Source organism: Colobus angolensis, unplaced genomic scaffold (genome assembly GCF_000951035.1).
Source record: "Colobus angolensis palliatus isolate OR3802 unplaced genomic scaffold, Cang.pa_1.0 Scaffold102, whole genome shotgun sequence".
NCBI lineage: Eukaryota > Metazoa > Chordata > Mammalia > Primates > Cercopithecidae > Colobus > Colobus angolensis.
In genome coordinates, this window is record NW_012111142.1 from 2,970,165 (window position 1) to 2,996,352 (window position 26,188).

At 35.1% G+C, this 26,188-nt stretch overlaps 1 protein-coding gene and 1 pseudogene across 7 annotated transcripts in view; both read left to right on the forward strand.

Moving 5' to 3' along the window:
- The window catches only part of DOCK7 (dedicator of cytokinesis 7), a 220,635-nt gene that overhangs the window by 7,834 nt on the left and 186,613 nt on the right, over positions 1-26,188 (forward strand). For all 7 annotated transcript variants that reach the window (XM_011941023.1, XM_011941032.1, XM_011941041.1 and 4 more), the window contains exons 2-10: positions 2,134-2,309; positions 2,501-2,569; positions 6,635-6,764; positions 6,865-7,077; positions 7,411-7,496; positions 18,741-18,807; positions 20,293-20,442; positions 21,657-21,737; positions 23,773-23,938. In XM_011941023.1, coding sequence (XP_011796413.1) covers positions 2,505-2,569; positions 6,635-6,764; positions 6,865-7,077; positions 7,411-7,496; positions 18,741-18,807; positions 20,293-20,442; positions 21,657-21,737; positions 23,773-23,938 — 958 coding nt within the window. In that variant the 5' untranslated portion in view covers positions 2,134-2,309; positions 2,501-2,504. The remainder of the gene's footprint in view (positions 1-2,133; positions 2,310-2,500; positions 2,570-6,634; positions 6,765-6,864; positions 7,078-7,410; positions 7,497-18,740; positions 18,808-20,292; positions 20,443-21,656; positions 21,738-23,772; positions 23,939-26,188) is intronic.
- Positions 10,743-14,316, forward strand: LOC105511333 (annotated as a pseudogene).

Below are 26,188 nucleotides of genomic sequence, written 5' to 3' on the forward strand. Positions count from 1 at the left end.
TTTTCTTTTATGATTCTTTTTTCATGTCTAAGAAAACTTGGCCTATTCCAAAATTGTAAGGACATCCTGCTGTGTTTTCTTGAAGTAGCTTTATAGTTTTAAGCATGTATGTTTGTGTCTGTGATCCATCTCAGTTTAATTTTTGTATATGTTGTGATACAGAGATTGGGGTTCATTTTTTAAATGTGGATACCCAGTTCTAATAATAATGGTTCAAGAAGATTTCTCTTTTCCTGTTGGATTGCTTTCTTTTTCTTTGTTAAGAACATCATAGTATAATTTGTACTTAATAGGATAGGTGAGGTAGAATGCTTAAAATCGTAGAAAAAATTTTAGAGGTCGAAAACCCAGTTTCAAATTTCTTCTCTACCATTTTGTGGCTATTTTATTTTCAGTTGTTGGTTAACTTTTTTGAGCACAAATGCCCTTATTTGTAGAACTGAAATAGTAATTATATCTAACTTACAGGGTTTGAGGGAGGTTTAAATGACATAACATATACTGATAATGATAAATAACTGCTATCTTTTGAGTGTTTAGGATGTGTTATTTATTATTTTACTCAATATCTTTAAAATGTTAAGTCCAGGCTGGGCACCGTGGCTCACGCCTATAATCCCAGCACTTTGGGAGGCCGAGGCAGGCAGATTGGTTGAGCTCAGGAGTTCCAAGATTAGCCTGGGCAACATGGTGAGACCCTGTCTCTACAAAAAAAAACACAAAAATTAACCAGGCATGGTGGCTCACACCTGTAATCCCAGCTACTTGGGAGGCTGAGATGGGAGAATCCCTTGAGCCCAGGAAGCAAAGGTTGCATGCAGTGAGCTGAAATTGCACCATTGCACTCCAGCCTGAATGACAAAGGAAGAGCCCATCTCAAAAAAAAAAAAGTTCAGTCCAAAGAAGCATAGATTAAAGCACCTTCTGTTTAATAATGTACACCTGCGCAGAGGCAGGCTTCAGTGTTTTTATTCCAGATGAATATCCTGAGAAATAACATGTTCTTATTTTCATTGGTCTATAACTGCATATTTGTTATATATCCTTTATAGGTTTGTCTGAATATTTTTTCTTTTTCAAACTAGATAAGAAGTATGATATTTTATTAAAAAGTATCTTATTAAAAACTTGGCTGAAGAATGCTACCAGTCTTTTATTATTATTAATGGGTAGTTTTAATAGGGCCTGTGTATTCCTTTCCTATGGCTACTGTAACAACGTACTACAAACTGGGTGGCTTAAAATGAAAGAAATTTATTCTGTCACAGTGCTAGAAGCCAAAAGTCTGAAATCAGTATCTCTGTACTAAAATAAGCTTTTAGCAAGGCTGTGCTTTCTTCAGATGTTCTAGTGGAATATCAGTTCCTTGTGTCTTCCAAATTCTGATGGCTTTGGCATTCCTTGACTTATGATCATATCACCTCTATCTTTAAGGCCAGAATATTCAAATCTCTCTCTTTTTCATCTTTATACAACTTTTTTTCTCTCTGTGTATAGCCTAAATCTCCCTCTGTCTTCTCATGAGGATATATGTGATTGTATTTAGAAACCACCTGGAAAATCCAGCATAATACCCCCGTTTTAAGAACCTTAATTATATCTGCAAAGACTGTTTTATTTTTTTCCATGTAAGGTGACATGTATAGGGCCCATGTGTTAGGATGTGGAGAATTTTTGGAGGGAAATTTTTTAGCCTACCCCAGTCTGATTATATGTTTTTACTAGGATACTAAACAAAAACAAGAAATAAAGTCAGAGCACTGTTTAGAAATGTAGCAACTTACTTTTTTTAATATCCAAAGATATAAAAAAGCAAAAAGAATCCTTCCAGTGAGTACTTTGTAAACTATAAAGTAGAATAAAACTGTTAATTCTTACTACTGTTTTTATGTGAGAGTTCTGGGCAAAGCGTCAGCAAGGGCATTAAAGAGAGTATGACCCAAAACATTGAGGAGTGCAAGAAGGATAATACTTTGTGTTTTCTTTAGTGCGTCTGGTTGAATATCTTAAAATTTTAGAAAGAACTAGATTAAAAGCTTTTATTTTAAAAAATAATAAGTTATTTGCCTTAAGTTTTAAAATTACTTTCATCTCTTATTTTCTACCCATCTCTTATCCCACCTTTTTACAAAGGTGCCCCTTACTGAAGCAGTAGATCCAGTGGATTTGGAAGATTACCTCATTACTCATCCTTTGGCTGTGGATTCTGGGCCTTTACGGGATTTGATTGAATTTCCTCCAGATGATATTGAAGTTGTTTATAGTCCTCGGGACTGCAGAACTCTTGTTTCAGCTGTACCTGAAGAAAGGTAAGGAGACATTGACCTGTTTTTGGCTTTAGAGTAACTATAGAAAGGCTACCTTCCATTATTTTATTTAGAGCCTATTTTCTTATAGCATCATCATTTCCTATTATGCGAACAGCAATTGTAGCAACCAAATTAATGAACATCAGTGCTGTCCCGTCTAAATTACAAATGTATTTTCCTTTTTAAAATAGTGAAATGGATCCACATGTTAGAGACTGTATAAGAAGTTATACAGAAGACTGGGCAATTGTCATCAGAAAGTAAGTTATATGTTTATTACAACATTTACGAATACGGAATAAGATTTCTAAACGGATTAAGGCAGATTCATAATGATTATGAGACCTGAAAATTTATTTAAACAAAATAGCTGAAGAAACGAAAGAAGAACCTTTGTGTATAGATATTTACTCCTTAGGAGTTCTGCAATTACTTTCTTTGTAAAATATAATTCATAGAAAAATAGTATTTCTGTATTATTATAAATCATTAAGAGCTAATAATATATGATAATTTTGTAGTCTAATTCTTTTAGGAAATATTGGGTAGATATTGGTGAATAATTTGTATTTCTCAAAAATAATCCAGTTTAGTGAAACTTAAATGGCTAAGTTAACATTAACAGGCAGTTTTATAGACCAAGCTATTTGAAAGGTCTCTGCTGTTTCTAATATTTATAGGTCTTTGACCTCTATATCCAATCAGGTAAATATTTGTAAAAAATAATATTTTGTTCTAGCCAAAATTTATTTTCCTGATAAACTGTGCAATAACAAGTCAGATTAAGAAGTATATTAAAACTGATTTACACAATAATCATTTGCTAATTTGCATAATGGAGAAGGGTCTTCATGCTGAATCTTCTTAACCTTATTTTATTTTTCTGAAGGTGATGTGATTGAGGTAGTGGAGAATTCTGATACGGCATTATAGTTTTCACAAATGAAATAATCTGTGCAAAATAGCACTAGCAAAAGTGATATATCCATTGCTTATTGTTTTGCCCTCATGGCTGTCTTATTTCACTAGGCTTTACATTGTGCTAAATATCACTCTGGAGGATAATGCTGACATGCTTTTTAGTTTCAGTGTGACCTAATAAAAGCACAGTCTGCTGCCCTTTATATAGAAGAGCTGTTTTTATGAACTTACAATTTTGATAAGTATTCTGGTAGCCAGCTTTTAGACATTACTGAAGAATACTGTTCCTCTGTCAGATAATTTAAAAGTCTTTACCTCTGTACATATATGTTAGAAACCTATAATCAGAAATCTTAATAAAAAGGTTAGTTGTAAAATATATTGACCTCAGAATCATGGAAATCTGCTACTTAATTCTAAGCATAGGATTATTAACCTTGGTTTAGGCAAGAGGATAAGAGAATTAACATTTATGGGTTTACTGTGTGCTGGGCATTTTATTGGGCACTTGTGCACTCATCTCTTAAGATTTTAACAGATAAGGTATCTCAGGCTCAGAGTAGTTAAGTAACTTCTCTGAGATCCCACAAACCAAAAAATAGGGCAGTCAGGATTAGAACATAGGGGCATCAGATTCTAAAGCTCTTATTTTTTTCTATTATACTAGATGTAATACATTATTTGCACTGGTAAGTGGAAGACCAAAGGGAGTACTTTTGGTGAACTAGAAGTAATGAGGTATCTCTGAAACAAAGAAGATAGGTATGATTGGAATGTAAGAGAAAACCATAGTACAGAATAATCTAAGGAGAAGATACATGCAAAAGCTTCAGTAGTGCTTTAAGCTCAGAACCAGTGAATGCAGGCAATGGAAAGGGAGACTTGGTAAATATTGGATATGTGGTCACTTTGAAACCTCTTCCACAAAGTGTGCTCAGTGACAACAGAGATATCTGTGTTTTTTTTTGGATCAGTAATTGTGGAGGCTTAGATTAATAGGATAGTGCCCAGGGTGAGCATGTCTTGGAGGAAGAAGGAATGCTCATACCCAGAAGAGTAGGTACTGGCAGACTTTGCTTGGTGGCGTAATCTGCCCTTTCCCTACAACCACTGGATATGGGCTGGGATAAGCAGATACAGTAGTTTAAGACAGATGTGGGGGATACAAATTAAAAAATTAAGATAGAACCTAAAATTGCCAAGAATTTGATGCAAACCAATACACTTGAAAGAGAATTATCCAACTACAAATAAAAGAACTAATAATTTAGGAAATAGTTAATAGAATACAGATTAAGACCTATAAGTGTAAAGAATACTCTTAAATACATGAGAATAATGTACATGAGAAATGTGAAAGGATATTTTAACCACATAAAAATCAATTAATTATCTTTGGAAATTAAAATTTTGATTAGTGAAAAAATATTACAAACTCAGCAGATGGGCTTAATGGTGGTGTAGATGTGGCTGAAAAGTGAAATAGCTATAAGATGAAGCCACAAAATTCTTCCACGATTCAGCACAGAATGATAAAGGGACACAAAAGTACTTTATTTATTTACTTATTCAGTAAGTGTTTATTGAGAGTCTTACATGTACCAGGCACTATACTAAAGACTGATGATACAGCAGTGAACAAATCCAACTCTCTACCCTCATGGAGTTTGTATTCTAGTGGGAAATGAGATTGTCGATAGATAATAAACCAACACAGGTAAATATAGACTAGATAAGATCTAGGTGAGTCAAGTGGAGAAAAAGGTAGGGTGAAGTAGATAGAGAGGGCCAAGAAGAGGAACAAATATTTTTATTTTGTTATTTATTTTGGTTTCTATTTAGTTATTTACTTGGGACAAGGTCTCTCTCTGTTGCCTTGGCTAGAGTGCAGCGGGACAGTTGTACCTCATTGTTACATTGAATTCCTGGCCTCAAGCTGTCCTCTTACCTCAGCCTCCCCGAGTGTTGGGATTACAGGTGTGAGCCCCCATGCTCGACTTTCTGTTTTATATAATTAATCAGAGGAAGTCTTACTGATAAGGTGATTTTGAGCAGAGACCTGAAGGAAGTGAGCCTTGTGAATATCTGGGGGAAGAATGTTATTAGGCAGAGGGAAGAGCAATACATGCAAAGGCTCCATATTGATCACATGCTAGAAATGTTCAAGGAACAAAGAGTAAAGAGGACAGTGTGGCTGGAACCGTAAATGAGAGTGAGAATGCCAAGAAACAAGTCAGAAAAATGGTGATGTGTGTGGGGTTGAATGGGTAATTATTAGAGCCTTATCATAGCAACTGACTAGAGGACTGGATGATATAGAAGAGAGTATTGATCATGAATCATTCTTTGCTTTCTTGAATTTCATATTGTCAGTTTTTTTTAGGTAGAATTCAGTGCCATTCTGATTTATCAGAGCAGCTTACGTATGCAGCTTTACAAATTAAGACACTTGAAACATTCCGTTAAATATTAAGATATATGCTTCTAAGTAGTAACTTTCATATTACTATATTGAGTGTCTTTAGTTCTTTCTCTTTTGCGATTATGCTGTGATGTTAATATCATGTAATTGCTATTTTAATAGCTTTAGCAATAAGACTGGATGTAATTCATATCAAATGTGATTCTTTACTATCTCTTGAATTGGGTGATAGCAAGAACTGTACCATCTTCTTGTGAACATTATTGTTTTGCTTCAACTAAAATATTCTTTCAGTTTGGCTCTGTGAAGTGTTGAATCATGAACAATAATTGCTCTTTGATCAGCTCATATTTGATGTTCTTGGGTATTAGGTTGTTATTGGATTGTTAAGAAAGAAGCTTGCATTAATTTAAGAGTTGTTTTTAGCTACCTGTGTATATATTTAATGTTAAGTAATATATATGTACACAGTGATGGTGTAGATTTTGCTGTTTTTCATGTTACAAGTCTGTAGGTTTAGGTTAAGATCTTTTATAGATAATGAGAGACAGCAAAAAATTTGTTGGCTACTTGAAATTTTAAGATTCAGTGCTTTATATAACCTTTTAAAATTTATATTATTTTTAATTCAATGTATATTTTCTATTTTCTCATTTTATTCTTTAACCCAAGTTACTAGCTTCCCAAGTTTTCTTTTTACTGACCAATTCTCTGAATTGAAAATACAGCTTAATTTATATACACATGATTGGCATGGAAAGAAGGAAAATATGATTTGCTTTTGGAAACTCATACTCTACTCCTTAGCTGGGTTAAAGGAGCATTGAATGGAAATTTTCTTTAACCTCAATTGCTAGAATGGATTCGTATTACATAAAGAAATAATGCAGAAAACACTTGGCTTATTACATAATGATGCCCAAAAAGTGAGAACATTCCGAAGTTTGATAGTTGATCTTTATGTAACTTTTTTCTTTAATAGATACCATAAATTGGGAACAGGATTTAATCCCAACACATTAGATAAACAGAAAGAAAGGCAAAAAGGTTTGCCAAAACAAGTTTTTGAATCTGATGAAGCTCCAGATGGCAACAACTACCAGGATGATCAAGTAATACTTTTATTCTTAAATAACTATAAGAAGTTATTTTAAAATAATTGTCAATTTATTTATTAATTAATATAATTATATTTCATGTTTTGCATGACAGGATGACCTTAAAAGACGTTCAATGTCAATAGATGATACCCCAAGGGGTAGCTGGGCTTGTAGTATCTTTGACTTGAAAAATTCACTTCCTGATGCTTTGCTTCCCAATTTACTTGATCGAACTCCAAATGAAGAAATAGACCGTCAGAATGATGACCAAAGGAAATCAAACCGTCACAAAGAACTTTTTGCTTTGCATCCATCACCAGATGAGGTATAGATGTTTGCATATAAAGAAGCAAATGATTATTAAAATCGATCTTTTGGGAGTATGATTAATGTAGAGTATTTATTACAATAATGTAGGGCATAAAGCAACTGAAACCTAGCTGTAATTTTTATAAATGAATACATTTTATACTAGTGAATTTCCTATTCTTAATGAGTAACTTATAATCAAATGACTTCTGTCTGTGGATAAATAGGTTGTTCTTTTCTATGTTCTATTGTGAAGACTAAAAGTATTAGATTAGTAAAGTAAGTTCTTAAAAAAAAGAGTTGGAATATGATAAGCATATTCATTTTGGTGTTGCTTTTCAATTTGTAGGAAGAACCAATAGAACGGCTTAGTGTTCCTGATGTACCCAAAGAACATTTTGGTCAGAGACTTCTTGTAAAATGCTTATCACTTAAGTGAGTATTTATTTCTTTTACTTACAGCTTTTATTTTCCAGGATAAAATTTTAGTCCTGGTGTAACAAAATCTGAGTAGATTTTATAGTTGTATTTGTGTCCTTTTGAGAAGTATTGTTCTACATGTCATTTTAAATGCTATTCAGCTTTCAAACGTATATATGAAACTGAGCCTACTGTGCTAAGCCTGACATATTTATGAAGCTAAGCCTACTGTGTAGCAAACGTAAAGTCAACTTTTAAATTCTGTATATCATTTTAAATGCTATTCAGCATTCAAACCTATGTATGAAGCTAATCCTACTGTTCTAAGCCTAAGATATATATGAAGCTAAGCCTGCCGTGTAACAAATATAAAATCAATTTGATTTTACAGTAGGCTTTGTTTTTTGAAGATTTTAACATATGTATTTTTTCCTTCTTGAAAAAACTTAGATCTGGTTTCTGCTAACATCATTGAGGTGATATATTTACATTCTGCTTTACAAAGTGCTTTCTCTTATTTCATGCTGTTATGTTAATATTATAAGTTTAATTATTCGTTCCAACTTAAGAAAAAAGTTTCTATTCATAGAGCTTTCTGAAACAAGCAACTCATAGGGACAGACCATGTCTATATATAATTCTGGCAGTTTCTTTCCTTGAAAGCTAAGGCTTTGTATATTTAGATGTATTCAGAAACATGTTAGATAGATTAAGTGCATTGAATCTTTTGAATAACAGGACACCTAACATCAGTTCTTACTTACAGTCTTGTTTTGTTTTTTAACAGCTTTATTGTGATCTAATTTATATATCATAAAATTAACCCTTTTGAAGTATACAGGTTAGTGGTATATATTCACAGAGTTGTATAGCTGTCATTACTGTCTAACTTGAGAACATACTCATTATCCTAGGAAGAAACTCCATGCCTGTATTAGTCTACTCAGGCTGCCATAGCAGAACCATAGGCTGGGTAGCTGAAACAATAGAAATTTATTTCTCACAGTTGTAGAGGCCAGAAATCAAAGATGAGGGTGTCAGTGGGTTGGTTTCTCATGAGGCATCTCTCCCTGGCTTGCAGATGGCTGCTGCTTGCTGCATTCTCACATGACCTTTCTTCTGTGTGTGCCCAGAAAGAGAGAGGTTATGTATGGTATCTCTTCCTCTTCTTATAAGGATACCAGTTCCATGGGATTAGTGCTCCACTCTTAGGACCTCATTTAACCTTAATAAGCCCTTAAAGGGCTTATTTCCAATTACAGTCACATTGAGGGTTAGGGCTTTAACATACGAATTTTGGGGGATGATACTGTTCAGACCATAACAATACCTGTTAGTAGTCACTCCCTGTTCTCTTTTTTCCTCAGCCCCTGACCATCACTAGTTTTCTTTCTGTCTCTATGAGCTCACCCATTCTGAATATTTCATGTAAGTGGAATTATATGTGGCCATTTGTGTCTGGTTTCTTCATACAGCATAATGTTTTCGATGTTCATTTATGTTTTAGCATCTATGAGTAGTTCATTTTTTTTCTTGAGACAGAGTCTCACTCTGTTGCCCAGGCTGGAGTGTAGTAGTGCAACCTCTGCCTCCAGGGTTCAAGCGATTCTCCTGTCTCAGCCTCCCGAGTAGCTGGGATTACAGGCACCTGCCACCACACCTGGCTAATTTTTTGTATTTTTAGTAGAGATGAGGTTTCACCATGTTGGCCAGGATGGTCTCGGTCTCCTGACCTCGTGTTCTGCCTGCCTCAGCCTCCCAAAATGCTGGGATTATAGGTGTGAGCCACCGTGCCCGTCCAAGTAGTTCATTTTTTTATATGACTGAACAATATTCCACTGTGTGGATACACCACGTTTTGTTTATCCATTTATCAGTCAGTGAGCATTTGGGTTGTTTCTACTTTGAAAGGAAACATAGCTTTATTGAAGTATAATTCACATATTATGTGGTTCACTCAGTGTATATTCAATGTACAGTTCACCAGTGAGTTTACCCAGTTCACCAAGAATACAATTCAGTGGATTTTAGTATATTCTCAGATCTGTGCAACTATTATTACAATAAATTTTGGAGTACTTTCATCATCCCGAAAAGAAATTTCGTATTCGTTAGTAGTCACTCCCTGTTTTCCCCAACTCCTCCATCCTTAGGCAACCACTATCCTACTTTCTGTCTCTACACATTTGCTTATTCTGACTATTTCCTGTAAATGGAATCGTGCAATATGTAGTCCTTTTTATTTTAAACTTAGTTTTTCATAGTGTTTTTAAGGTTTATGCTGTAACATGTGTCAGTACTATAATTTCTTTTTATTGCTGAGTGATATTCCATTGATGAATATGCCACATTCTATTTATCTGTTAATCAGTAATGATTGCTTCCACTTTTTGGCTGTTACGAATTAAGTTCGTAATTTGTATATAGGTTTTTGTGGGACATGTGTTCTCATTTCTCTTGAGTATATACCTAGGATAGGAATTATGGTTAGTATAGTAACTCCATGTTTAACTTTTGGAGGAGTGATCCAGACTGTTTTCCAAAGCAGCTGCACCATTTTACATCACCACTAGCAAGTTAGGATGATTCTAATTTCTCCACGTTTCACCAACATTTGTTATTACCTGTGTTTTTTTTTTTTTTTTTCATAACCATTCTAGTGGGTGTGAAGTGTTATCTCATTGTAGCTTTACTTATGATTTTCTTGATTAATAAAAGTTACAAGTTTGTTATTTCTCTCTTAGAGAAATAAAATATAGAATTTTTTTTTTTGTACAACTCTATTTTCTTTGGCTTTTGTTTGTTTGGCTCTCATTAAAAATTCTAAAGTAATAATTATATACATCTGATTTGTCTATGATAAGAAAAGTCCAGGTTTAAAGTGAGGAAGAACTTGAGGTCACAAAAGTTCAGAAAGAGTCAGAAATGATAGCTTTACTTTAGCTCATTATTTTTTTGAAAATTGTTTCTCTTACATTTTGTTCCCTAAGAACAGCCTTTCTTTATCCTGGATGAGAAAATTATTTCTACTATTAAGAAGACTATTAGTCAGTAACATAGTGATTTATACATTCAGGGGAATATCTTCTAGGCATGGTCAAGTTGATACGAATTTAGCCAAGAAATGCTAAGAAGTCATAATTTCCCAGGAGTAAGTGTTCTGTAGCTAATTTTACATTAGGGCTATTGCTGTTCCTCGTTTTAATGGGCTACAAGGAAAAGAGCTTGGCATGCAAGCAGGATAGAAACACTCCTGCATAAATGCCTAACACCAGATTTCACGAGAGTAAAATTAGAAATGCAACTTCAGCTTTGGCAGGGAAAGGTCAGACAGGAAACAGGAAAAAATAAAAAGAGAAAACTCTGAGAATTCCTAGTCATAAGCTTACCTACTATATGTGTGGCTCAGAAAATTACAAGGCAAAAGTTTAAAGTGGTTCTAGGTTTGCAGTGGCCTTAGGTACCTGGCAGAAGCATACATTAATTAATTGTTTTTAGAGGAATTCACTTTAAAAATTTAGGCCTCAAAATATTTCTACAGATAAAGTTTCAGCTCCAGTCATAAATCAACAAACATGGCAAAACAAACTGCAGACCTGAAAAGGACTACCAGTCAGATTTAGAATATAAGTACTTTTAGTATATTTAAGTAAATAGTTATTTTAAAATATTGTAACGGAACAAGAAACTGTCAGAATTGACCAGGAAGATTTTGAAAAGATTCATGTGATCTTTTTCAGTATTTTATAATTGAAATTATAAATCCATTTAGGTAGGCCCAACATAGATTAGTTAAAACTGAAGAGTGAATAAGTGAACTTGATAATAAAACAACAAATTTATACAAAATGTACACAAAGATGTATATAGATGGAAAATAAAGTGATATCAACAAAAAGTCTAATTTGAATTCTAGAATGGAAATAACTTAGGGAAGAAGAAAACAGTTATTAAAGAGATAATGGCTGAGAATTGTTCAAAATTTATGAATCATAGTAGTAACTCTCAATTCTGGATGTCTAGTAGGATCTAGGAATAATAAATAAAAAGAAATTCATATCCAGACTAAACGTAGTAAAAATGGAGAATACAAAACCAAGAAACTATATTAAAAGTGGCCAGAGAGAAAAAGAGATCCTATGCAAAGATATTACAATTAGCCGTCAGGCGCAGTGGCTCATGCCTGTAATCCCAGCACTTTGGGAGGTCGAGGCAGGCGGATCACAAGGTCAGGAGATCAAGGCCATCCTGGCTAACACGGTAAAACCCCGTCTCTACTAAAAATACAAAAATTTAGCCAGACGTGGTGGCAGGCACCTGTAGTCCCAGCTGCCCGGGAGGCTGAGGCAGGAGAATGGTGTGAACCCAGGAGGCGGAGCTTGCAGTGAGCTGAGATCGCGCCACTGCACTCCAGCCTGGGTAACAGAGCAAGACTCCATCTCAAAAAAAAAAAGAAAAAAGAAATTATAATTAGGCTAACAGCTGATTTATCACAGCAGCAGTGGAAGCCAGAAGACATTGAGTGTTATCTTCAGTGTTGTTAAGAGAAAATAACTGTTGACCACAAACTTCATACCCAGTAAAATTACCTTTCAACAAACACATTCTTGAAGCAGTTAGTTTTTGCTGCACTGTAAACTACCTTAAGATGTAATGTTTTAAAACAACAGATGTTCAATATTTCTCATGATTCTGTAGGTTATCTGGGTAGTTCTTGTTGTTTGGGCCAATTTGGTTGGGATTGGATGATCTATAAAGGAGTTGTGCATGTCTGGTAGTTGGCAGGCAGGTTGGTCTAGGAGTCTCTCGTTTATGTATTTGGCAGTTGGCTTAATGTCAACTGGGAAAATAGCTATGCTTTTCCCATTGTTCAGTGGGCTGACCTGGGCTTGTTCATGTAGTGGTGGAAGGGTTTTCAGAAAAAGGAGAGTGGAAACTGTAAGACCTCTTTGTGGCCTTGGATTAAAACTTACAGCATATCATTTATTGATCAAAACAAATCACAAGACCAGCCTGAATTCAAGGTATGGAGAAATAGACTTTTCTTAATGGGAGGATATGCAAAGAATTTGTGTTCATTTTTTGAAATCTACAAATGAGGAGGTAAATAAGTTTTTATACTGATAAAAATTGTTAGTGTTTTCTAACAACATTTTATCACTAAAAATGTAACTTCTAAAGGAAGTACTTCAGGAAGAAAGATTTTAGGTGAAAGAAAGAATGATGAACAAAGAAAGAAATGGAAAACAAAGATAAACCTGTTTTTGCTGTAATAGTCTAGTTTATGAGGTTAAAATAATTAAGATAGAACTAAAAATCAATAACAGTGTATAAATTGGGGGTTGATTAGGGTTAAAACATTCTAAGATCTTATTGTTTGGGAGAATAATAAAGATATTGATTAATATTTTAAAACTTAACTATGTACTTTAAAAGTTCTTGAGTAACCATTACAAAAGTAGAAATGTAAATTATAGGCAAAGGAGAAAAAACTGGCTTGAAAGTGGAGCTATAAGTCAATTCAAAAGAAAGAAGGCAGGAATGGAAAAACACTTAGAAAAAGTAGCATAGGCTGGGCACAGTGGCTCATGCCTGTAATCCCAGCACTGTGGGAGACTGAGGTGTTGAAACCGATCTCCACTAAAAATACAAAAACTTAGCCAGGTATGGTGGCATGCGTCTGTAATCCCAGCTACTTGGGAGACTGAGGCAGGAGAATCGCTTGAACCCAGGAGGCGGAGGCTGCAGTGAGTGGAGATCACGCCATTGCACTCCAGCCTGGATGACAGAGCAAGACTCCATCTCAAAAAAAAAAAAAAAAGAAAAAGGAAACAATAAAAATAAACTGTTAGAAATGAATCCAAATATAAGTCTTAAGAATAAGTGTAAGTGGACCAAACTATCCATTTAAGAGACTGCATTAAAAAAACTCAGTTATGTGTCTTTTGTTAAAAAACAGGCAATCCACGTAAAACATAAGCACCCAGAAAGGTTGAAAGTAAAAATATTTATTAAAATTAAAATTTAAAATTTATTAAAAAAATTATATTAAGATATAATGGCAAATATTAACCAAATGAAAGCTGAGGGAACAATATTAACATCTTACAAATTTGACTTTAAGTCAAAATGGAGGGTCAACACATATTGATAAAATGTTCAAAACTGTACTGTAATTGTTTGTAAGTAAATGTGAAAACACACTCAGTTTAGCCTTTCCCAGGCAGCTGCCAAAGTTGGGAGGGGGAAGGTCCTGGTGTTTGAGGCTGAGGCTATCTCCGGATTGCCCAGCGGCCACTGTGGTCAAGCAGGTACTGCTGGACTGGAAGGTGGTAATCATGTGTTGTGAGGACATCCACATTTCTGGCAATTTCTACAGAAACACATTAAAGTACCTGGCCTTCCTCTGCAGGTAGATGAACACCAATCCTTTCTGAGGCCTGTACCATTTCCAAGTCCCCAACTGCCTCTTTTGGTGGACCTTGTGAAGCATGCTGCCCCACAAGACCAAGTGAGGCCAGGCTGCTTTGGACCACCTCAAGATGTTTGATGGGATCCCCCTCCACTATGACAAAAAGTGAATGGTGGCTGCTCTCAATGTTGTGTGCCTGAAGCCTGTGAGAAAGGTTGCCTACCTGGGGCTCCTGGCTCATGATGTTGGCTGGAAGTACCAGGCAGTGACAGCCACCCTGGAGGAGAAGAGGAAGGAGAAGGCTAAGATCCTCTACTGGAGGAAAAGGCAGCTTACAAGGCTACAGAAACAGGCTGGAAGAACATGGAGAAGAAAATTGACAAATACATAGAGGTCCTCAAGACCCATGGACTCCTGGTCTGAGCCCAATAAAGGCTGTTTAATCCTCATCCTTGACCTGGCCTGCCCTTCTCTGATTGCTGCCCTGGGATGTGGGGACCCAGGAGGGGCAGTCCAGGTGCCACAGGCAGCCTGGGACGTAGGAAGCTGGGGGTAAGGAGCAGACCTTAGTCACTGCCTTTTTATAAGGTTACTTTAAGCCACTCTAAGAATTGTGCAGACATAATTTGTCTATGACCTACTTGTTCATGAAAGAATTTTAGAAGATCAATAGTAGGAACAACCAGCTACTTTGGTTTCAGTAGTAGTAGCAAAAGAGAGCTGGAACACTATTTGGAGGGAGACTCTACCTTGTGAATAGGGCATCTGTTTTTACTTCCCACCTGATCATATGCTATACTCTGTAGCTGTTAGAATGTGAAACAACGCCTGGAGGACAGCATGAGTTTGCTGTTATACAAAGGGTATTTATAGACACATAGACTAGGAACATGTGTGACCAAGGAGTTATAAATGTTGCCCCTGCTCCTTCCCTGTATTTTGTGATCAGAATCAAATAAATTATTTTTAAAGGGAATAAATACACACACACGTAATTTTTTCTTTCTTTTTTTTTGAGACAGAGTCTTGCTCTGTTGCCCAGGCTGGAGTGCAGTGGCACAATCTTGGCTCACTGCAACCTCCACCTCCCAGGTTCAAGCAATTCCCCTGCCTCAGCCTCCCTAGTAGCTGGGACTACAGGCACGTGCCACCACGCCTAGCTAATTTTTTGTATTTTTAGTAGAGACGGTGTTTCCCATGTTGGCCATGTTGGCCAGGATGGTCTCGATCTCGACCTCATGATCCACCCGCCTGGGCCTTCCAAAGTGCTGGGATTACAGGCTTGAGCCACCGCGCCCGGCCCACACACTTAATTTTTAAAAGACCTAACAAGTAAGTCACATCTTATTAGTAATGTCTTACAGTAGGCCTTTGGTGATTAAAAAAAAATTTTTTTCATTGTTGTAAGTATTCTCAGCATTTTAAATAAGTGAGTATGTAGAGTGGTACATTTATAGTGAATAAAAAAATACCTTTTTTTGCAGCATTAATAGCCATTGAGTATTGCTCAGCAAGTAGCATTTCTTGAAACATGCCTATGTTTGATAGCATAGAAATACTGTAGCATTCATTTTTTTTGAAGTTACTCAAATTGTGTACTGAATCCGTGAGGAATATAAAAAAGAAAAAAACTCTGCGTATACATTTTTGGTACTCTGTAATGGAAGAACCTTTTGAAACTTAAAAAAAGATCAAATAATGTATCTAATTTATAAATTCTTGTCGCATTTATAAATTCTTGTCTACTTAAAGTTGAGCTCACTGGATTTGTATTGGTTTCTTCGGTTTATTTTCTCGAGTTCTGCCCTTTGTTCATCATAGTAATAATACGGATCTTTAAATGCTATTTAAGAATATTATAAAGTTATTGGACAGGCGAGGTGGCTCACACCTGTAATCCCAGCACCTTGGAAGGCTGAGACGGGTGGATCATCTGAGATGAGGAGTTTGAGATGAGCCTGGCCATCATAGTGATGAAACCCCATCTCTACTAAAAATACAAAAATTAGCCGGGTGTGGTGGCACGCACCTGTAATCCCAGCTACTCAGGAGGCTGAGGCAGGAGAATCACTTGAACCCGGGAGGCAGAGGTTGCAGTGAGCCGAGATCGCACCACTGCATTCCAGCCTGGGTTACAGAGCCAGACTCTGTCTCAAAAAAAAAAAGAAAAAAAAAATTATAAAATTATTACACAGTAATTTTATGGCACTAAATTACACATTGGGGTACTAATTTTCTTTCTTTTAAAAAAAGTTTTAAAGAATTAGAAATTGAATCTTGCTGTGTTTCCCAGGCTGGTCTTGAACTCCTGGCCTCAATTGATCCTGCCTTGGCCTCTAATTTTCTGAATAAGTAAATTAACATTTCACTTTGATCTGCTTTTGTTTATTTTTAGCTGAATCTACAATTTATATGAAAATACAAAGGGCCAAAAGAGGCAGGACAGTTTGCAGAACTTTATTTAAAAAAACCCAACCAGATGTCAAGACTAGTATGAAACTATGTAATTAAGACAGTGTAGTATTAGTACATGATTAGACAACTAGAGCATTGGAATAGACAGAAGAGCTGGAAAAGTCTGTACTTGATATATTCCCACTTTATATACAGTAGTACTCTACAAACATGTAAATGTTTGGCCAAATGAATGCTGTTAATATTATGTAAAATTATTTCATTAAATATTTATTACTTCAACTAAAAAAATAAGGAGCTTAAGAAAAGACCCACATGTTTATGCATTTTTGATTTGTAGTAACAGTGGACATTTTTTATAGTATGGAAAGGGTAATCCTTTCAATAAATTGGTAGGAGAGTTGGATATCTGTTTCTCCCTGCTGCTTTCCTCTCTTTGTGTCTGTCTGTCTTGTCTCTCTATATATGTGTTTCTCATACATATGAAAATAGGAAACTTGACCACTGCCTCACATGATATACAAAATTTTTTTTACAGATTGATAGTAGACATAAATGTGAAGGACAAAATGGTAAAGTTTCTAGAAGATAATGTAGGGATATCTTTATGATCTTATAGGAAGAAAAAGATTTATTTGACATGACACAGAAAGCACTACCCCTAGAAGAAAACATTGACACATTTTACTTCATTAAAATGGGCAACTTTTCATTAAAAGACGCAAGAGAAGATAAATCATAGAAAAGGAGAAGGTATTTCCAACACCTATACTTGGCAGTGTGCTCATTTCTAGAATGCATAAAGAATTACAAATTGATGAGGAAAGAGTCAATAAATAGAAAAATGGGCCAACAGAAGATATCCGAATGGTCAGTGAATATACGAAAAGATTCCCATGAAAAATCCAATGGGATACCACTTATTTACTGGATTGGCCAAAATAAATGGACTGACAGTGTCAAAAGGATGCAGAGCAGGTTTTGTAGAGGTTGACACATGTGGACAGGATCACCAAGATCTCTTTTCATTTGACTTTTATTTGGGTTTTACTAAGGGATATATCAGCAGGAAGTTAGAGGGCAGAAGAGAGTGAGGTCTCCTTCCCTGCTGAGTCACTTAGATCTGTTGCCTCTTTCTTTCCAAGGCCAGTTTCTGTGACGGATCTTTGGTGTAGTTATCCTTTCTAATTTTTGGTTATTACTTCCATGTTCTCATTTAGGTCTGTGGCTGGTAATGACTCTTGCTTTTGCTAGCCCCAGGGAACGGCACTCTCTGTAGTTGTTTTCTCAAGATCCTGTCCAAATCTTTGTAAATGGCCCTTTATTAAACTCTCACCCTAATGTAAATATGTTGTGTATTTTCTACAAGGTCCTCAATTCTCTTTTACTCTGTCTCAAAAAAAAAAAAAAAATATGCAATGTGGAGCAGAGTTATTACAATGTCGGCACTATTGACATTTTTGTCTAGATGGTTCTTTGTTGTCAGGGACTGTCATGTACAGTGTAGGATGTTCAGTTCCATCTCCGACTTCTAACTGCTAAGTGACAGTAATACTCCTGTAGTTTCGATAACCAAAAATGTATGTAGGTATTGCCAAATGTTCCCTCAGGGGCAAAAGTGTCCTTCGTTGAGAACCTCTACTCTAGAGTTTTAGTTAACCTCATGTTATATATTATTTCATTCAACAAATATTTACTAGATGTTTACTGTATGTAAGTCATTGTTCTTAGAAATGAATTAGACATCTCAATTAAGTATACAATTTTGCCATATTCATACAATGGGAATTACTATGCAAGCATTAAAAATGATGGTAAGAATGATATATGTAATGTGAAAATTTGTCCATAAAATGTTAAGTTAAAAAAGCAGACTACAAAGTGTTATATATACCGTGACACTCTTTGTTTAAAAAAATTCATTTGACAAGTGCATTTATGCATAAACTCTAGATGGATTGGGCATTAAACTGTTAATTATGATTCTTTGGATGCTCCTGTTTTCCTCTGAATATTCTGATGTGTTTTCTAAGATTTTTGCCTTGAATATGTTATTTATAATCTGAAAAAGAAAACATTAAGCTTTTATTTTTAAAACGTACTTAAAAATGAACATATATACATATATAAATGACCATGTTAGAAAGTGATTAGTGACTCAGAATGGACATAATATGTCATTAGGCTTTTAGGCAGTTTGAGTGTCTTTGTAGCTGGATAAATTAATTAGGATTAACTAGAGAAGATAAGGTTGATTTAGACTCAACAATATGCATAGAAGAGTGTATTTCTGGAAGAAGTTTTAATGTAGGCAAAGGCACAGGTGTGGAAACGTGCCAGGTATTGTGGTAATGTAGTTTTGGAATCAATTTCTCTCCAACTCTGTATTTTGTATTTATTTTTAAATTATTTTATCCTTTTTCTTCATAAAGGTTTGAAATTGAAATTGAACCCATTTTTGCAAGTTTGGCTTTATATGATGTCAAGGAAAAGAAAAAGGTAAAATTATATAATTTGACCATAGTCATTTGTCATAATCATTGGTTTTGGAAACCTGTTTTGTTTTGTAAGATCGATTTTTTTGAGAATTGTTAAATGTAGATCTTTTTAAAAAGGAAATAGAAATTTAATTTATTAGGACTAGTTAAATTTTTTTTATTGTAAATTACTGTAATTGAAAACAGGTTATTGTTTCACTGAAAGAATTCTAAAAGTAAATAGCGGAAGCAACTTTAAGAAATAGAAAAGACAATACAAGAAAAGCACTTTTGGCAAGCAGTACCTAACGATAGGAATGACAATGACCATGAATTTTTATTGACATGGTTTTCATTTTCTCACCAACTAAAAGACCATTTTTGTGTGTTTTAAATATTCTGTTTTAATGCTCTTAGTTTTACCATCATGTCATCATTAAATTTAACTTTTTGGAAGATTATTTTACAACATTTCTTAATTTAATATTCTAAGACTAATATGTAGTAGAAACCTGAAGTGCTGACTGGGTGCTTGTGGCTCACATCTGTAATTGCAGCACTTTGGAAGGCCAAAGTGGGAGGACTGGTTGAGGCCAGTAGTTCAAGACCGGCCTGGGCAATGTAGTGAGACCCCCATTGCTACTAAAAACAATTTAAAATTACAAAAAGAAAAAAGGAAACTTGAAGTGCCCTCAGTGACTTCTGCTGCCAACACAAGACATATTATGGATTTCTTTAATGGAATTCTGCTCTAGCAACTTTTATTTGCTAACTCGGAACTGCTGAGATATTATTCATAAATTTTTAAAAAACTTAATTTGGAATCCATCATCTCAATGATAATTTCTTTGTGTACTTTATTAGAGATTACTTTTTTTTTTTTTTTTGAGATGAAGTCTTGCTCTGTCACCAGGCTGGAGTGTAGTGGCGCAATCTCAACTCACCACAACCTCCAACTCCCAGATTCAAGCGATTCCCCTGGCTCAGCCTCCTGAGTAGCTGGGACTACAGGCTTTGCCACCATGCCTGACTAATTTTTTGTGTTTTAGTAGAGACGAGGTTTCCTCATTTTGGCCAAGATGGTCTCAATCTCCTGACCTTGATCCCCCTCCTCTAATTAAACGAATTTGGAATATGGTTGTTTAGAATATGCTTATTGTATTTTCAAGTAGCTTGTAGACTTCTTTTACTTTGATTTAGGTATGTAAAGATTGGTCTCAGTGAAATATAAGCTTATTATTAGAGTATAATATCCTACTATCTGTAGATAAATAAGTAATGGTTTTTTTCAGAATTATTTAACATGAATGTTTTTAAAAAGAAAATAGAAATTTAATTTATTAAGATTAAATGTTTTCTTATTATAATTACTGTAATTGAAAACAGGTTATTGTTTCATTGAATGAGTTCTAAAAGCAAGTAGCAGAAGCAACTTTCTTTTAATTTAAGAAATAGACACTGTAAAATGTACAGATTTTAAAGTTTAACATATTGATATATTTTTTAGATTTCAGAAAACTTTTATTTTGACCTTAATTCTGAGCAGATGAAAGGGTTGTTACGTCCACATGTACCACCTGCTGCCATTACCACCCTAGCAAGATCAGCAATTTTTTCTATCACTTATCCTTCCCAAGATGTTTTTCTTGTAATAAAGGTGAGAATAATGTTAAATATATTAGTTTATTTTGTAGTGTCTGTATACTTGTCTGTCAGTATTATAAACTTTTCAAGGGCAAAGATTTAGCCTTTACTTATTTTTTTTTCGTCTTGATATTCTGTAACACAATATTGGACATACACTGTAGGTGCTACCTAATTTTTCTTGAATTCTCTATTGGACTTCCCTAGTGAAACTGAACCAATAGGAATGTGTGTGTGTGTGTGTGTGTGTATCTCGTATCTGTTTTGATTATTGTAGTTTTTAAATAAATTTTCATATCAGGAAGTATGAGACTTTCAGCTTTCTTCTTTTTTACCTAAATTTGTTTTGATTATTCAGGGTCTCTTGAGATTCCCTGTGAATTCTAGGATAGGTTTTTCTATTTCTGCAAAAAAAAAAAATCATTGAGATTTTGGTAGGGATTGCATTAAATTTATAGATTGCTTTGGGTAGTAGTCACATCTTAATGATATCAAATCTTTTCAATCCATGAACACAGGATTTCTTTTCATTTATTTGTGTCTAGTTTAATTTGTCTCAGCAATGTTTTATAGTCTTCAGTGTATATAGATCTTTTACTGCCTTGGTTAAGTTTATTTGTAAGTATCTTACTCTTTTTGATGGTATTTTAAGTGATATGTTTTTTTAATTTCCTTTTTCAATTCCTCATTGCTAGTATGTAGATTTTGTATGCTGTAACTTTGTTGAATTCATTTATTAGTTCTAACAGTTTTTTTTTTTGTGGCATCTTTAAAGTTTTTTACTTAAAAGATCATAGCATTTGCAGAGATAATTTCACTTCTTCCTTTCCAATTCAGATGCTATATGTATTTTTCTTGTTTAGTTCTCAGGCTTGGGCTTCCATTACTATGCTGAATAGGTGAGGCTAAGGTGGGCATTCTTGTCTCATTCATGATGTTAGAGGTAAAGCTTTCAGTCTTTAACTGTTGAGTATGATGTTAACTGTGGGCTTTTCATATATGGCCTTTTATTATGTTGAGGTAGTTTCTTTGCGTTACTAGTTTGTTGAGTGTTTCTGCCCTGAAAGGGTACTGAATTTTGTCTAATGTTTGTTCTACAGCAATTGAGATGTCATATATTTTTTTCTGTCATTCTGTTAAGGTGTTGTATTGATTTTCATATATTGAACCATCCTTGAATTTCAGGCTTTTAAAAGCTTAATCTTAACTTTTCTTTGCCTTTGACAGCTCGAAAAAGTCCTACAGCAAGGAGACATTGGAGAGTGTGCAGAACCATATATGATTTTCAAAGAAGCAGATGCCACCAAGGTAGAATGTCATGCTTCTCATTTCCCCCACATTATTACTATTGTAATTTGGGAGGATACTATACAAAGCATATTAAAGAATTTTACTAGTACTACATTTCTTTTTCTGTTGGCCTTCTTTTTATCTTCCTTTCTTCTTTATTTCATTTGTCAGCTAGCCTGTGTCATATGCTGTGGTATTCTTTAAAAATCTCTTCTATCTCAAAACTGATTCTTTAAATTTTTTTCTTCATGGAGAGAACTAAATTAATTCAGTTTAACTCCTAAATAATGAAAGGTTTTCTTTATTTATAAAATAGTGATATTGATAGAAATTTTCCTAGCAAAATAGAAATATTCTTGGCTTCCATCTGACTGCAGATTATTAAGGAATATAGTAAAAATATAATAGTCTTAAAGAAAAGAAAATACAGCCTTTTTTTTTTTGCCATCAGATGGTTAATTTCTAGATTTTTTTTTTCTTTTGAGACAGGGTCTTGTTCTGTCACCCACGCTGTAGTCCAGTGGCGCGATCTTGGCCCACCGCAACCTCTGCTTCCTAGGTTCAAGCGATTCTCCTGCCTCAACCTCCCGAGTAGCTGGAATTACAGGCATGTGCCACCACACCCAGCTAATTTTTGTATTTTTAGTAGAGACGGGGTTTTACCATGTTGGCCAAGCTGGTCTTGAACTCCTCAACTCAAGTGATCCACCTACCTCAGCCTCCCAAAGTGCTGGGATTACAGACGTGAGCCACCACACCCAGCTTAATTTCTAGAATGTGTATAAACTTATAAAAGCAAAAAAAAGGTTGGATAATTGATAACAAATTTCAGATACTATGTGTTAGTTACAAGAATACAAGTGGTCTTTGGATCTTTAAACACAAGATTTAATACTAGAACTTCCTGGAGAAGTATGCTTGAGGAATACTAGGTAAGCAACCCAAACCCAGAAAATGTTTTGCTGTTTTCCCAAGATTCAGAACAAGAACTGAGCTTTTTCTGTAGATCTGAGCACATGATATTTTTTTCTTGATCCTTGATTACCTGGCTGAACTCATGGTTAAAGTATAATATTATGGCTGTCCCCAGGTTGTCATTTTACATATTAAATTTGCTCTGTTACTTAGTGCTCTTAAATATACTAGCAGCTTATTCCACTCTTTGCTTATATTTACATACACTGATAGAATTAAATATACTTGTTGTATACTTAAAACAAGAACTGTTTTAGAGGTATAATATAGATAGTAATAAATAGTGCTATCATTTAGTTATTGGTTCATCTTTTTCTAGCCCTTAGTCCCAAGGTAGGACACTGTCATTAGTGTATAGTTCAACATCTCATCTGCAAAGAGTATATGAGAGAGGTAGTATAGGTTTTCAGTCTTAAGAGTGTTGATTGGCTTTTGCAGGCCACCTTTATGTTTGTTTCAGGAGTAGCCTAAAAGTTGAGCTAGCCTCAAGATGTCTTCCAGATATGCTTGTACTATTAAATATTTGGACCATTAGTCTTTTTCCAGTGTTTAGTCTTCTAATACTTTTTACTTTCCTTCTTTTGTTACAACTCTGAGCTTGTTTATCATTGGCCTATTCGTGCTTCCCCACTCTTAACTCATGGTTGTTATAAGTTAGGGACTATTTCAAATTTGCTCAGCTACTTCCATCTTTTATAGAGTAACAAAATTTAACAAATTATAACCTAGAATATTTTGTAGTTCCCAGTTGCTGACTAGACCATGGTTATGCTTCCTTCCTAAAACAAATACTTGCAATACATAATACCTGTTTGGTACTTGCTTTCTTCTCCCCAGAATAACATCATCACAAACAGAAATTTCAAGACCTGCTCTGCACGTACATTTGTAAAATATGTTGAGTTTGTTCACTGTTTAAGATACTACACTAATACTTGATCTCTGTAAGGTACAGATTTTTTTTTTCATCTCTGCTGGGAATTGAGACTTCTCATCCTTTTCCTTTATGTAGTATGAATAGCCTTTAATTGATTTCTTTCAAGAATAATCATATAATATATAAAGTTCTGTTTTGCAGAATAAAGAAAAACTGGAGAAACTGAAGAGTCAAGCAGATCAGTTTTGTCAAAGACTTGGGAAGTATCGCATGCCTTTTGCTTGGACTGCAATCCATTTAATGAATATTGTTAGCAGTGCTGGGAGTTTGGAAAGAGATTCTACAGAAGTAGAAATCAGTACTGGAGGTAAGAGTGTTTTATACAAAACATTTCTAAATGTTTACTTTTTTCTTTCTTTTTGAGATGGAGTCTCGCTCTATGGCCTAGACTGGAGTGCAGTGGCACAATCTCAGCTCACTGCAACCTTTGCCACCTGGGTTCAAGCAATTCTCCTGCCTCAGCCTCCCAAGTAGCTAGAATTACAGATGTGCACCACCACGCCTGGCTAATTTTTGTATTTTTAGTAGGGATGGGGTTTCACCATGTTGGCCAGACTGGTCTCGAACTCCTGACCTCAAATGATCCGCCTGCCTTGGCCTCCCAAAGTGCTGGGATTATAGACATGAGCCACGACGCCTGGCCTCTTTTTTCTTATATAAGCTTGTTTCATTTGTAGACTTTGCAATGTAATATTGCATAAAAAGAATTTTCTTTTTTTGCCTTTTTGCCTTTTTCTCATTTAACACCATTGTTAAGATATAATTCACATACCACGTAAGTCACCAATTTAAATTGTACAGTACAGTAGGTCTTCAAATATCTCATTTTGTTTTTGATTTTTTTATGATGTTGATGAGGAAAAGAATTGATTCCTGGCTAGGGCTACTGTCTGTGTAGAGTCTGCATGTTCTCCACATGTGTGTGTGGGGATTTTTGGGTACTCATTTCCTCCCACATCCCAAAGCTGTGCGCATGAGGTGAACTGGCATGTCTAAGTGGTAGCAGCATAAGGTAATGTGGGTTTGTGTGTGTGAGTATACCTGTGATGGAATAGCATCCTGTCCAGGACAGGTTCCTGCCTGTCATGCTGGACCCCTATTGACTTCGGTATGTATTGCATTGTATCAGAGAGGCTGAAGAAGAGATGGGGAGCCAGAGAATGAGACATAGGGTTTACTGAGGGAACTTACATACAGAGTGGCGAGCTGGACAGAAAACCACAGCCACTTGAAAAAGCATACGGTTTACATAGCATTTTCCCTTAGCATCCTCCCCCTAGTAACTTCCACCTGAAAACCCTCATTTAACTCAAAACAAAGGACCTTGGTTCCGTGTATGGCCTAGATTTCACTGGATGGGCTACAAGTTCATATGTCTTTATCCTCATAGATAAGGATTGAATCTTCAAGTCTGGCCACTCCCAGGTTCGTTAGCTCGGAACTCCGAATACACATTCTTTTTAGACCATAGAGTCATTCTCAGAGTTTGCTTAAGTTACCGCTGTCAGGTGCATTTGCCATACACTGCCTTCTTTCCTGAGCTGCTGAAACAGGCTTTGGCCACTTGTGACCCTGAACTGGGATAATTGGGTAAATAATTATCCTACTTATTTTTAATTAATGTTTCTTAAATATATATATAGTGCACATTTATTTGAATGTTTAATATTAGAAGTGTTTTGAGTATTTATTTAGAAATTTGATGAAGTTTTTGTGACCAGAAATATGCTGTAGGGACTTAACTCTTGCTTATATCAATTAACATATGGTAAAATCGGTTTGTTATACAACGTGTTGCTTAAAGTCACAGTTTCGAAGAACTGATCCGTGATGTTAAATGAGGACTTACTGTACGGTGTTTTCTTGGTATATTCACAGGGTTCTGCAACCACTACTACAGAATACTTCTGTACCCATCTTGGAACACTTTTGTACCCATTAGCGATAGTCACTCCTCATTCCCCCAGTCTTCCAACCTGTCCCTAAACAACGTTTAATATATATTCTGTCTCTATAGATTTGTCTATGCCAGACATCTCATACAAATTGAGTTGTATAATACGCAGTCGTTTGTGGCTAGCTTCTTCCACTTATCATAATGTTTTTAAGGTTCATCCATGTCATAGCATGTATTGGTATTATTTCTTTTTATTGCCAAATGATAGTCTGTTGTATTGATATACTATATTTATTTATCAGTTGATTTGGGTTGTTTTCTACTTTTAGTTTATTATGAATAATGTTTCATAGTGTTGAAACGTCATGTACAAGCTTTTGTGTGGACATTGGTTTTTTCTTAGGTGTGTAGATATATAGCTAGGAGTGAAATTTCTGGGTCATATGATAATTCTGTGCTTAATCTTTTTAAGGACTGCCACACTGTTTTCCAATGTGGCTGCACCTTCAAAAATTCCACTAGCATTCCACTAATGTATGAAGGTTCCAGTTTTGCCATATCTTTACCAATATAATATATTATCTGCTCTTTGATTATCGTCATTCTAGTGCAGGTGAAGTGGTACTCATTGTAGTTTGGATTTACCTTTTCTTTTTTTTT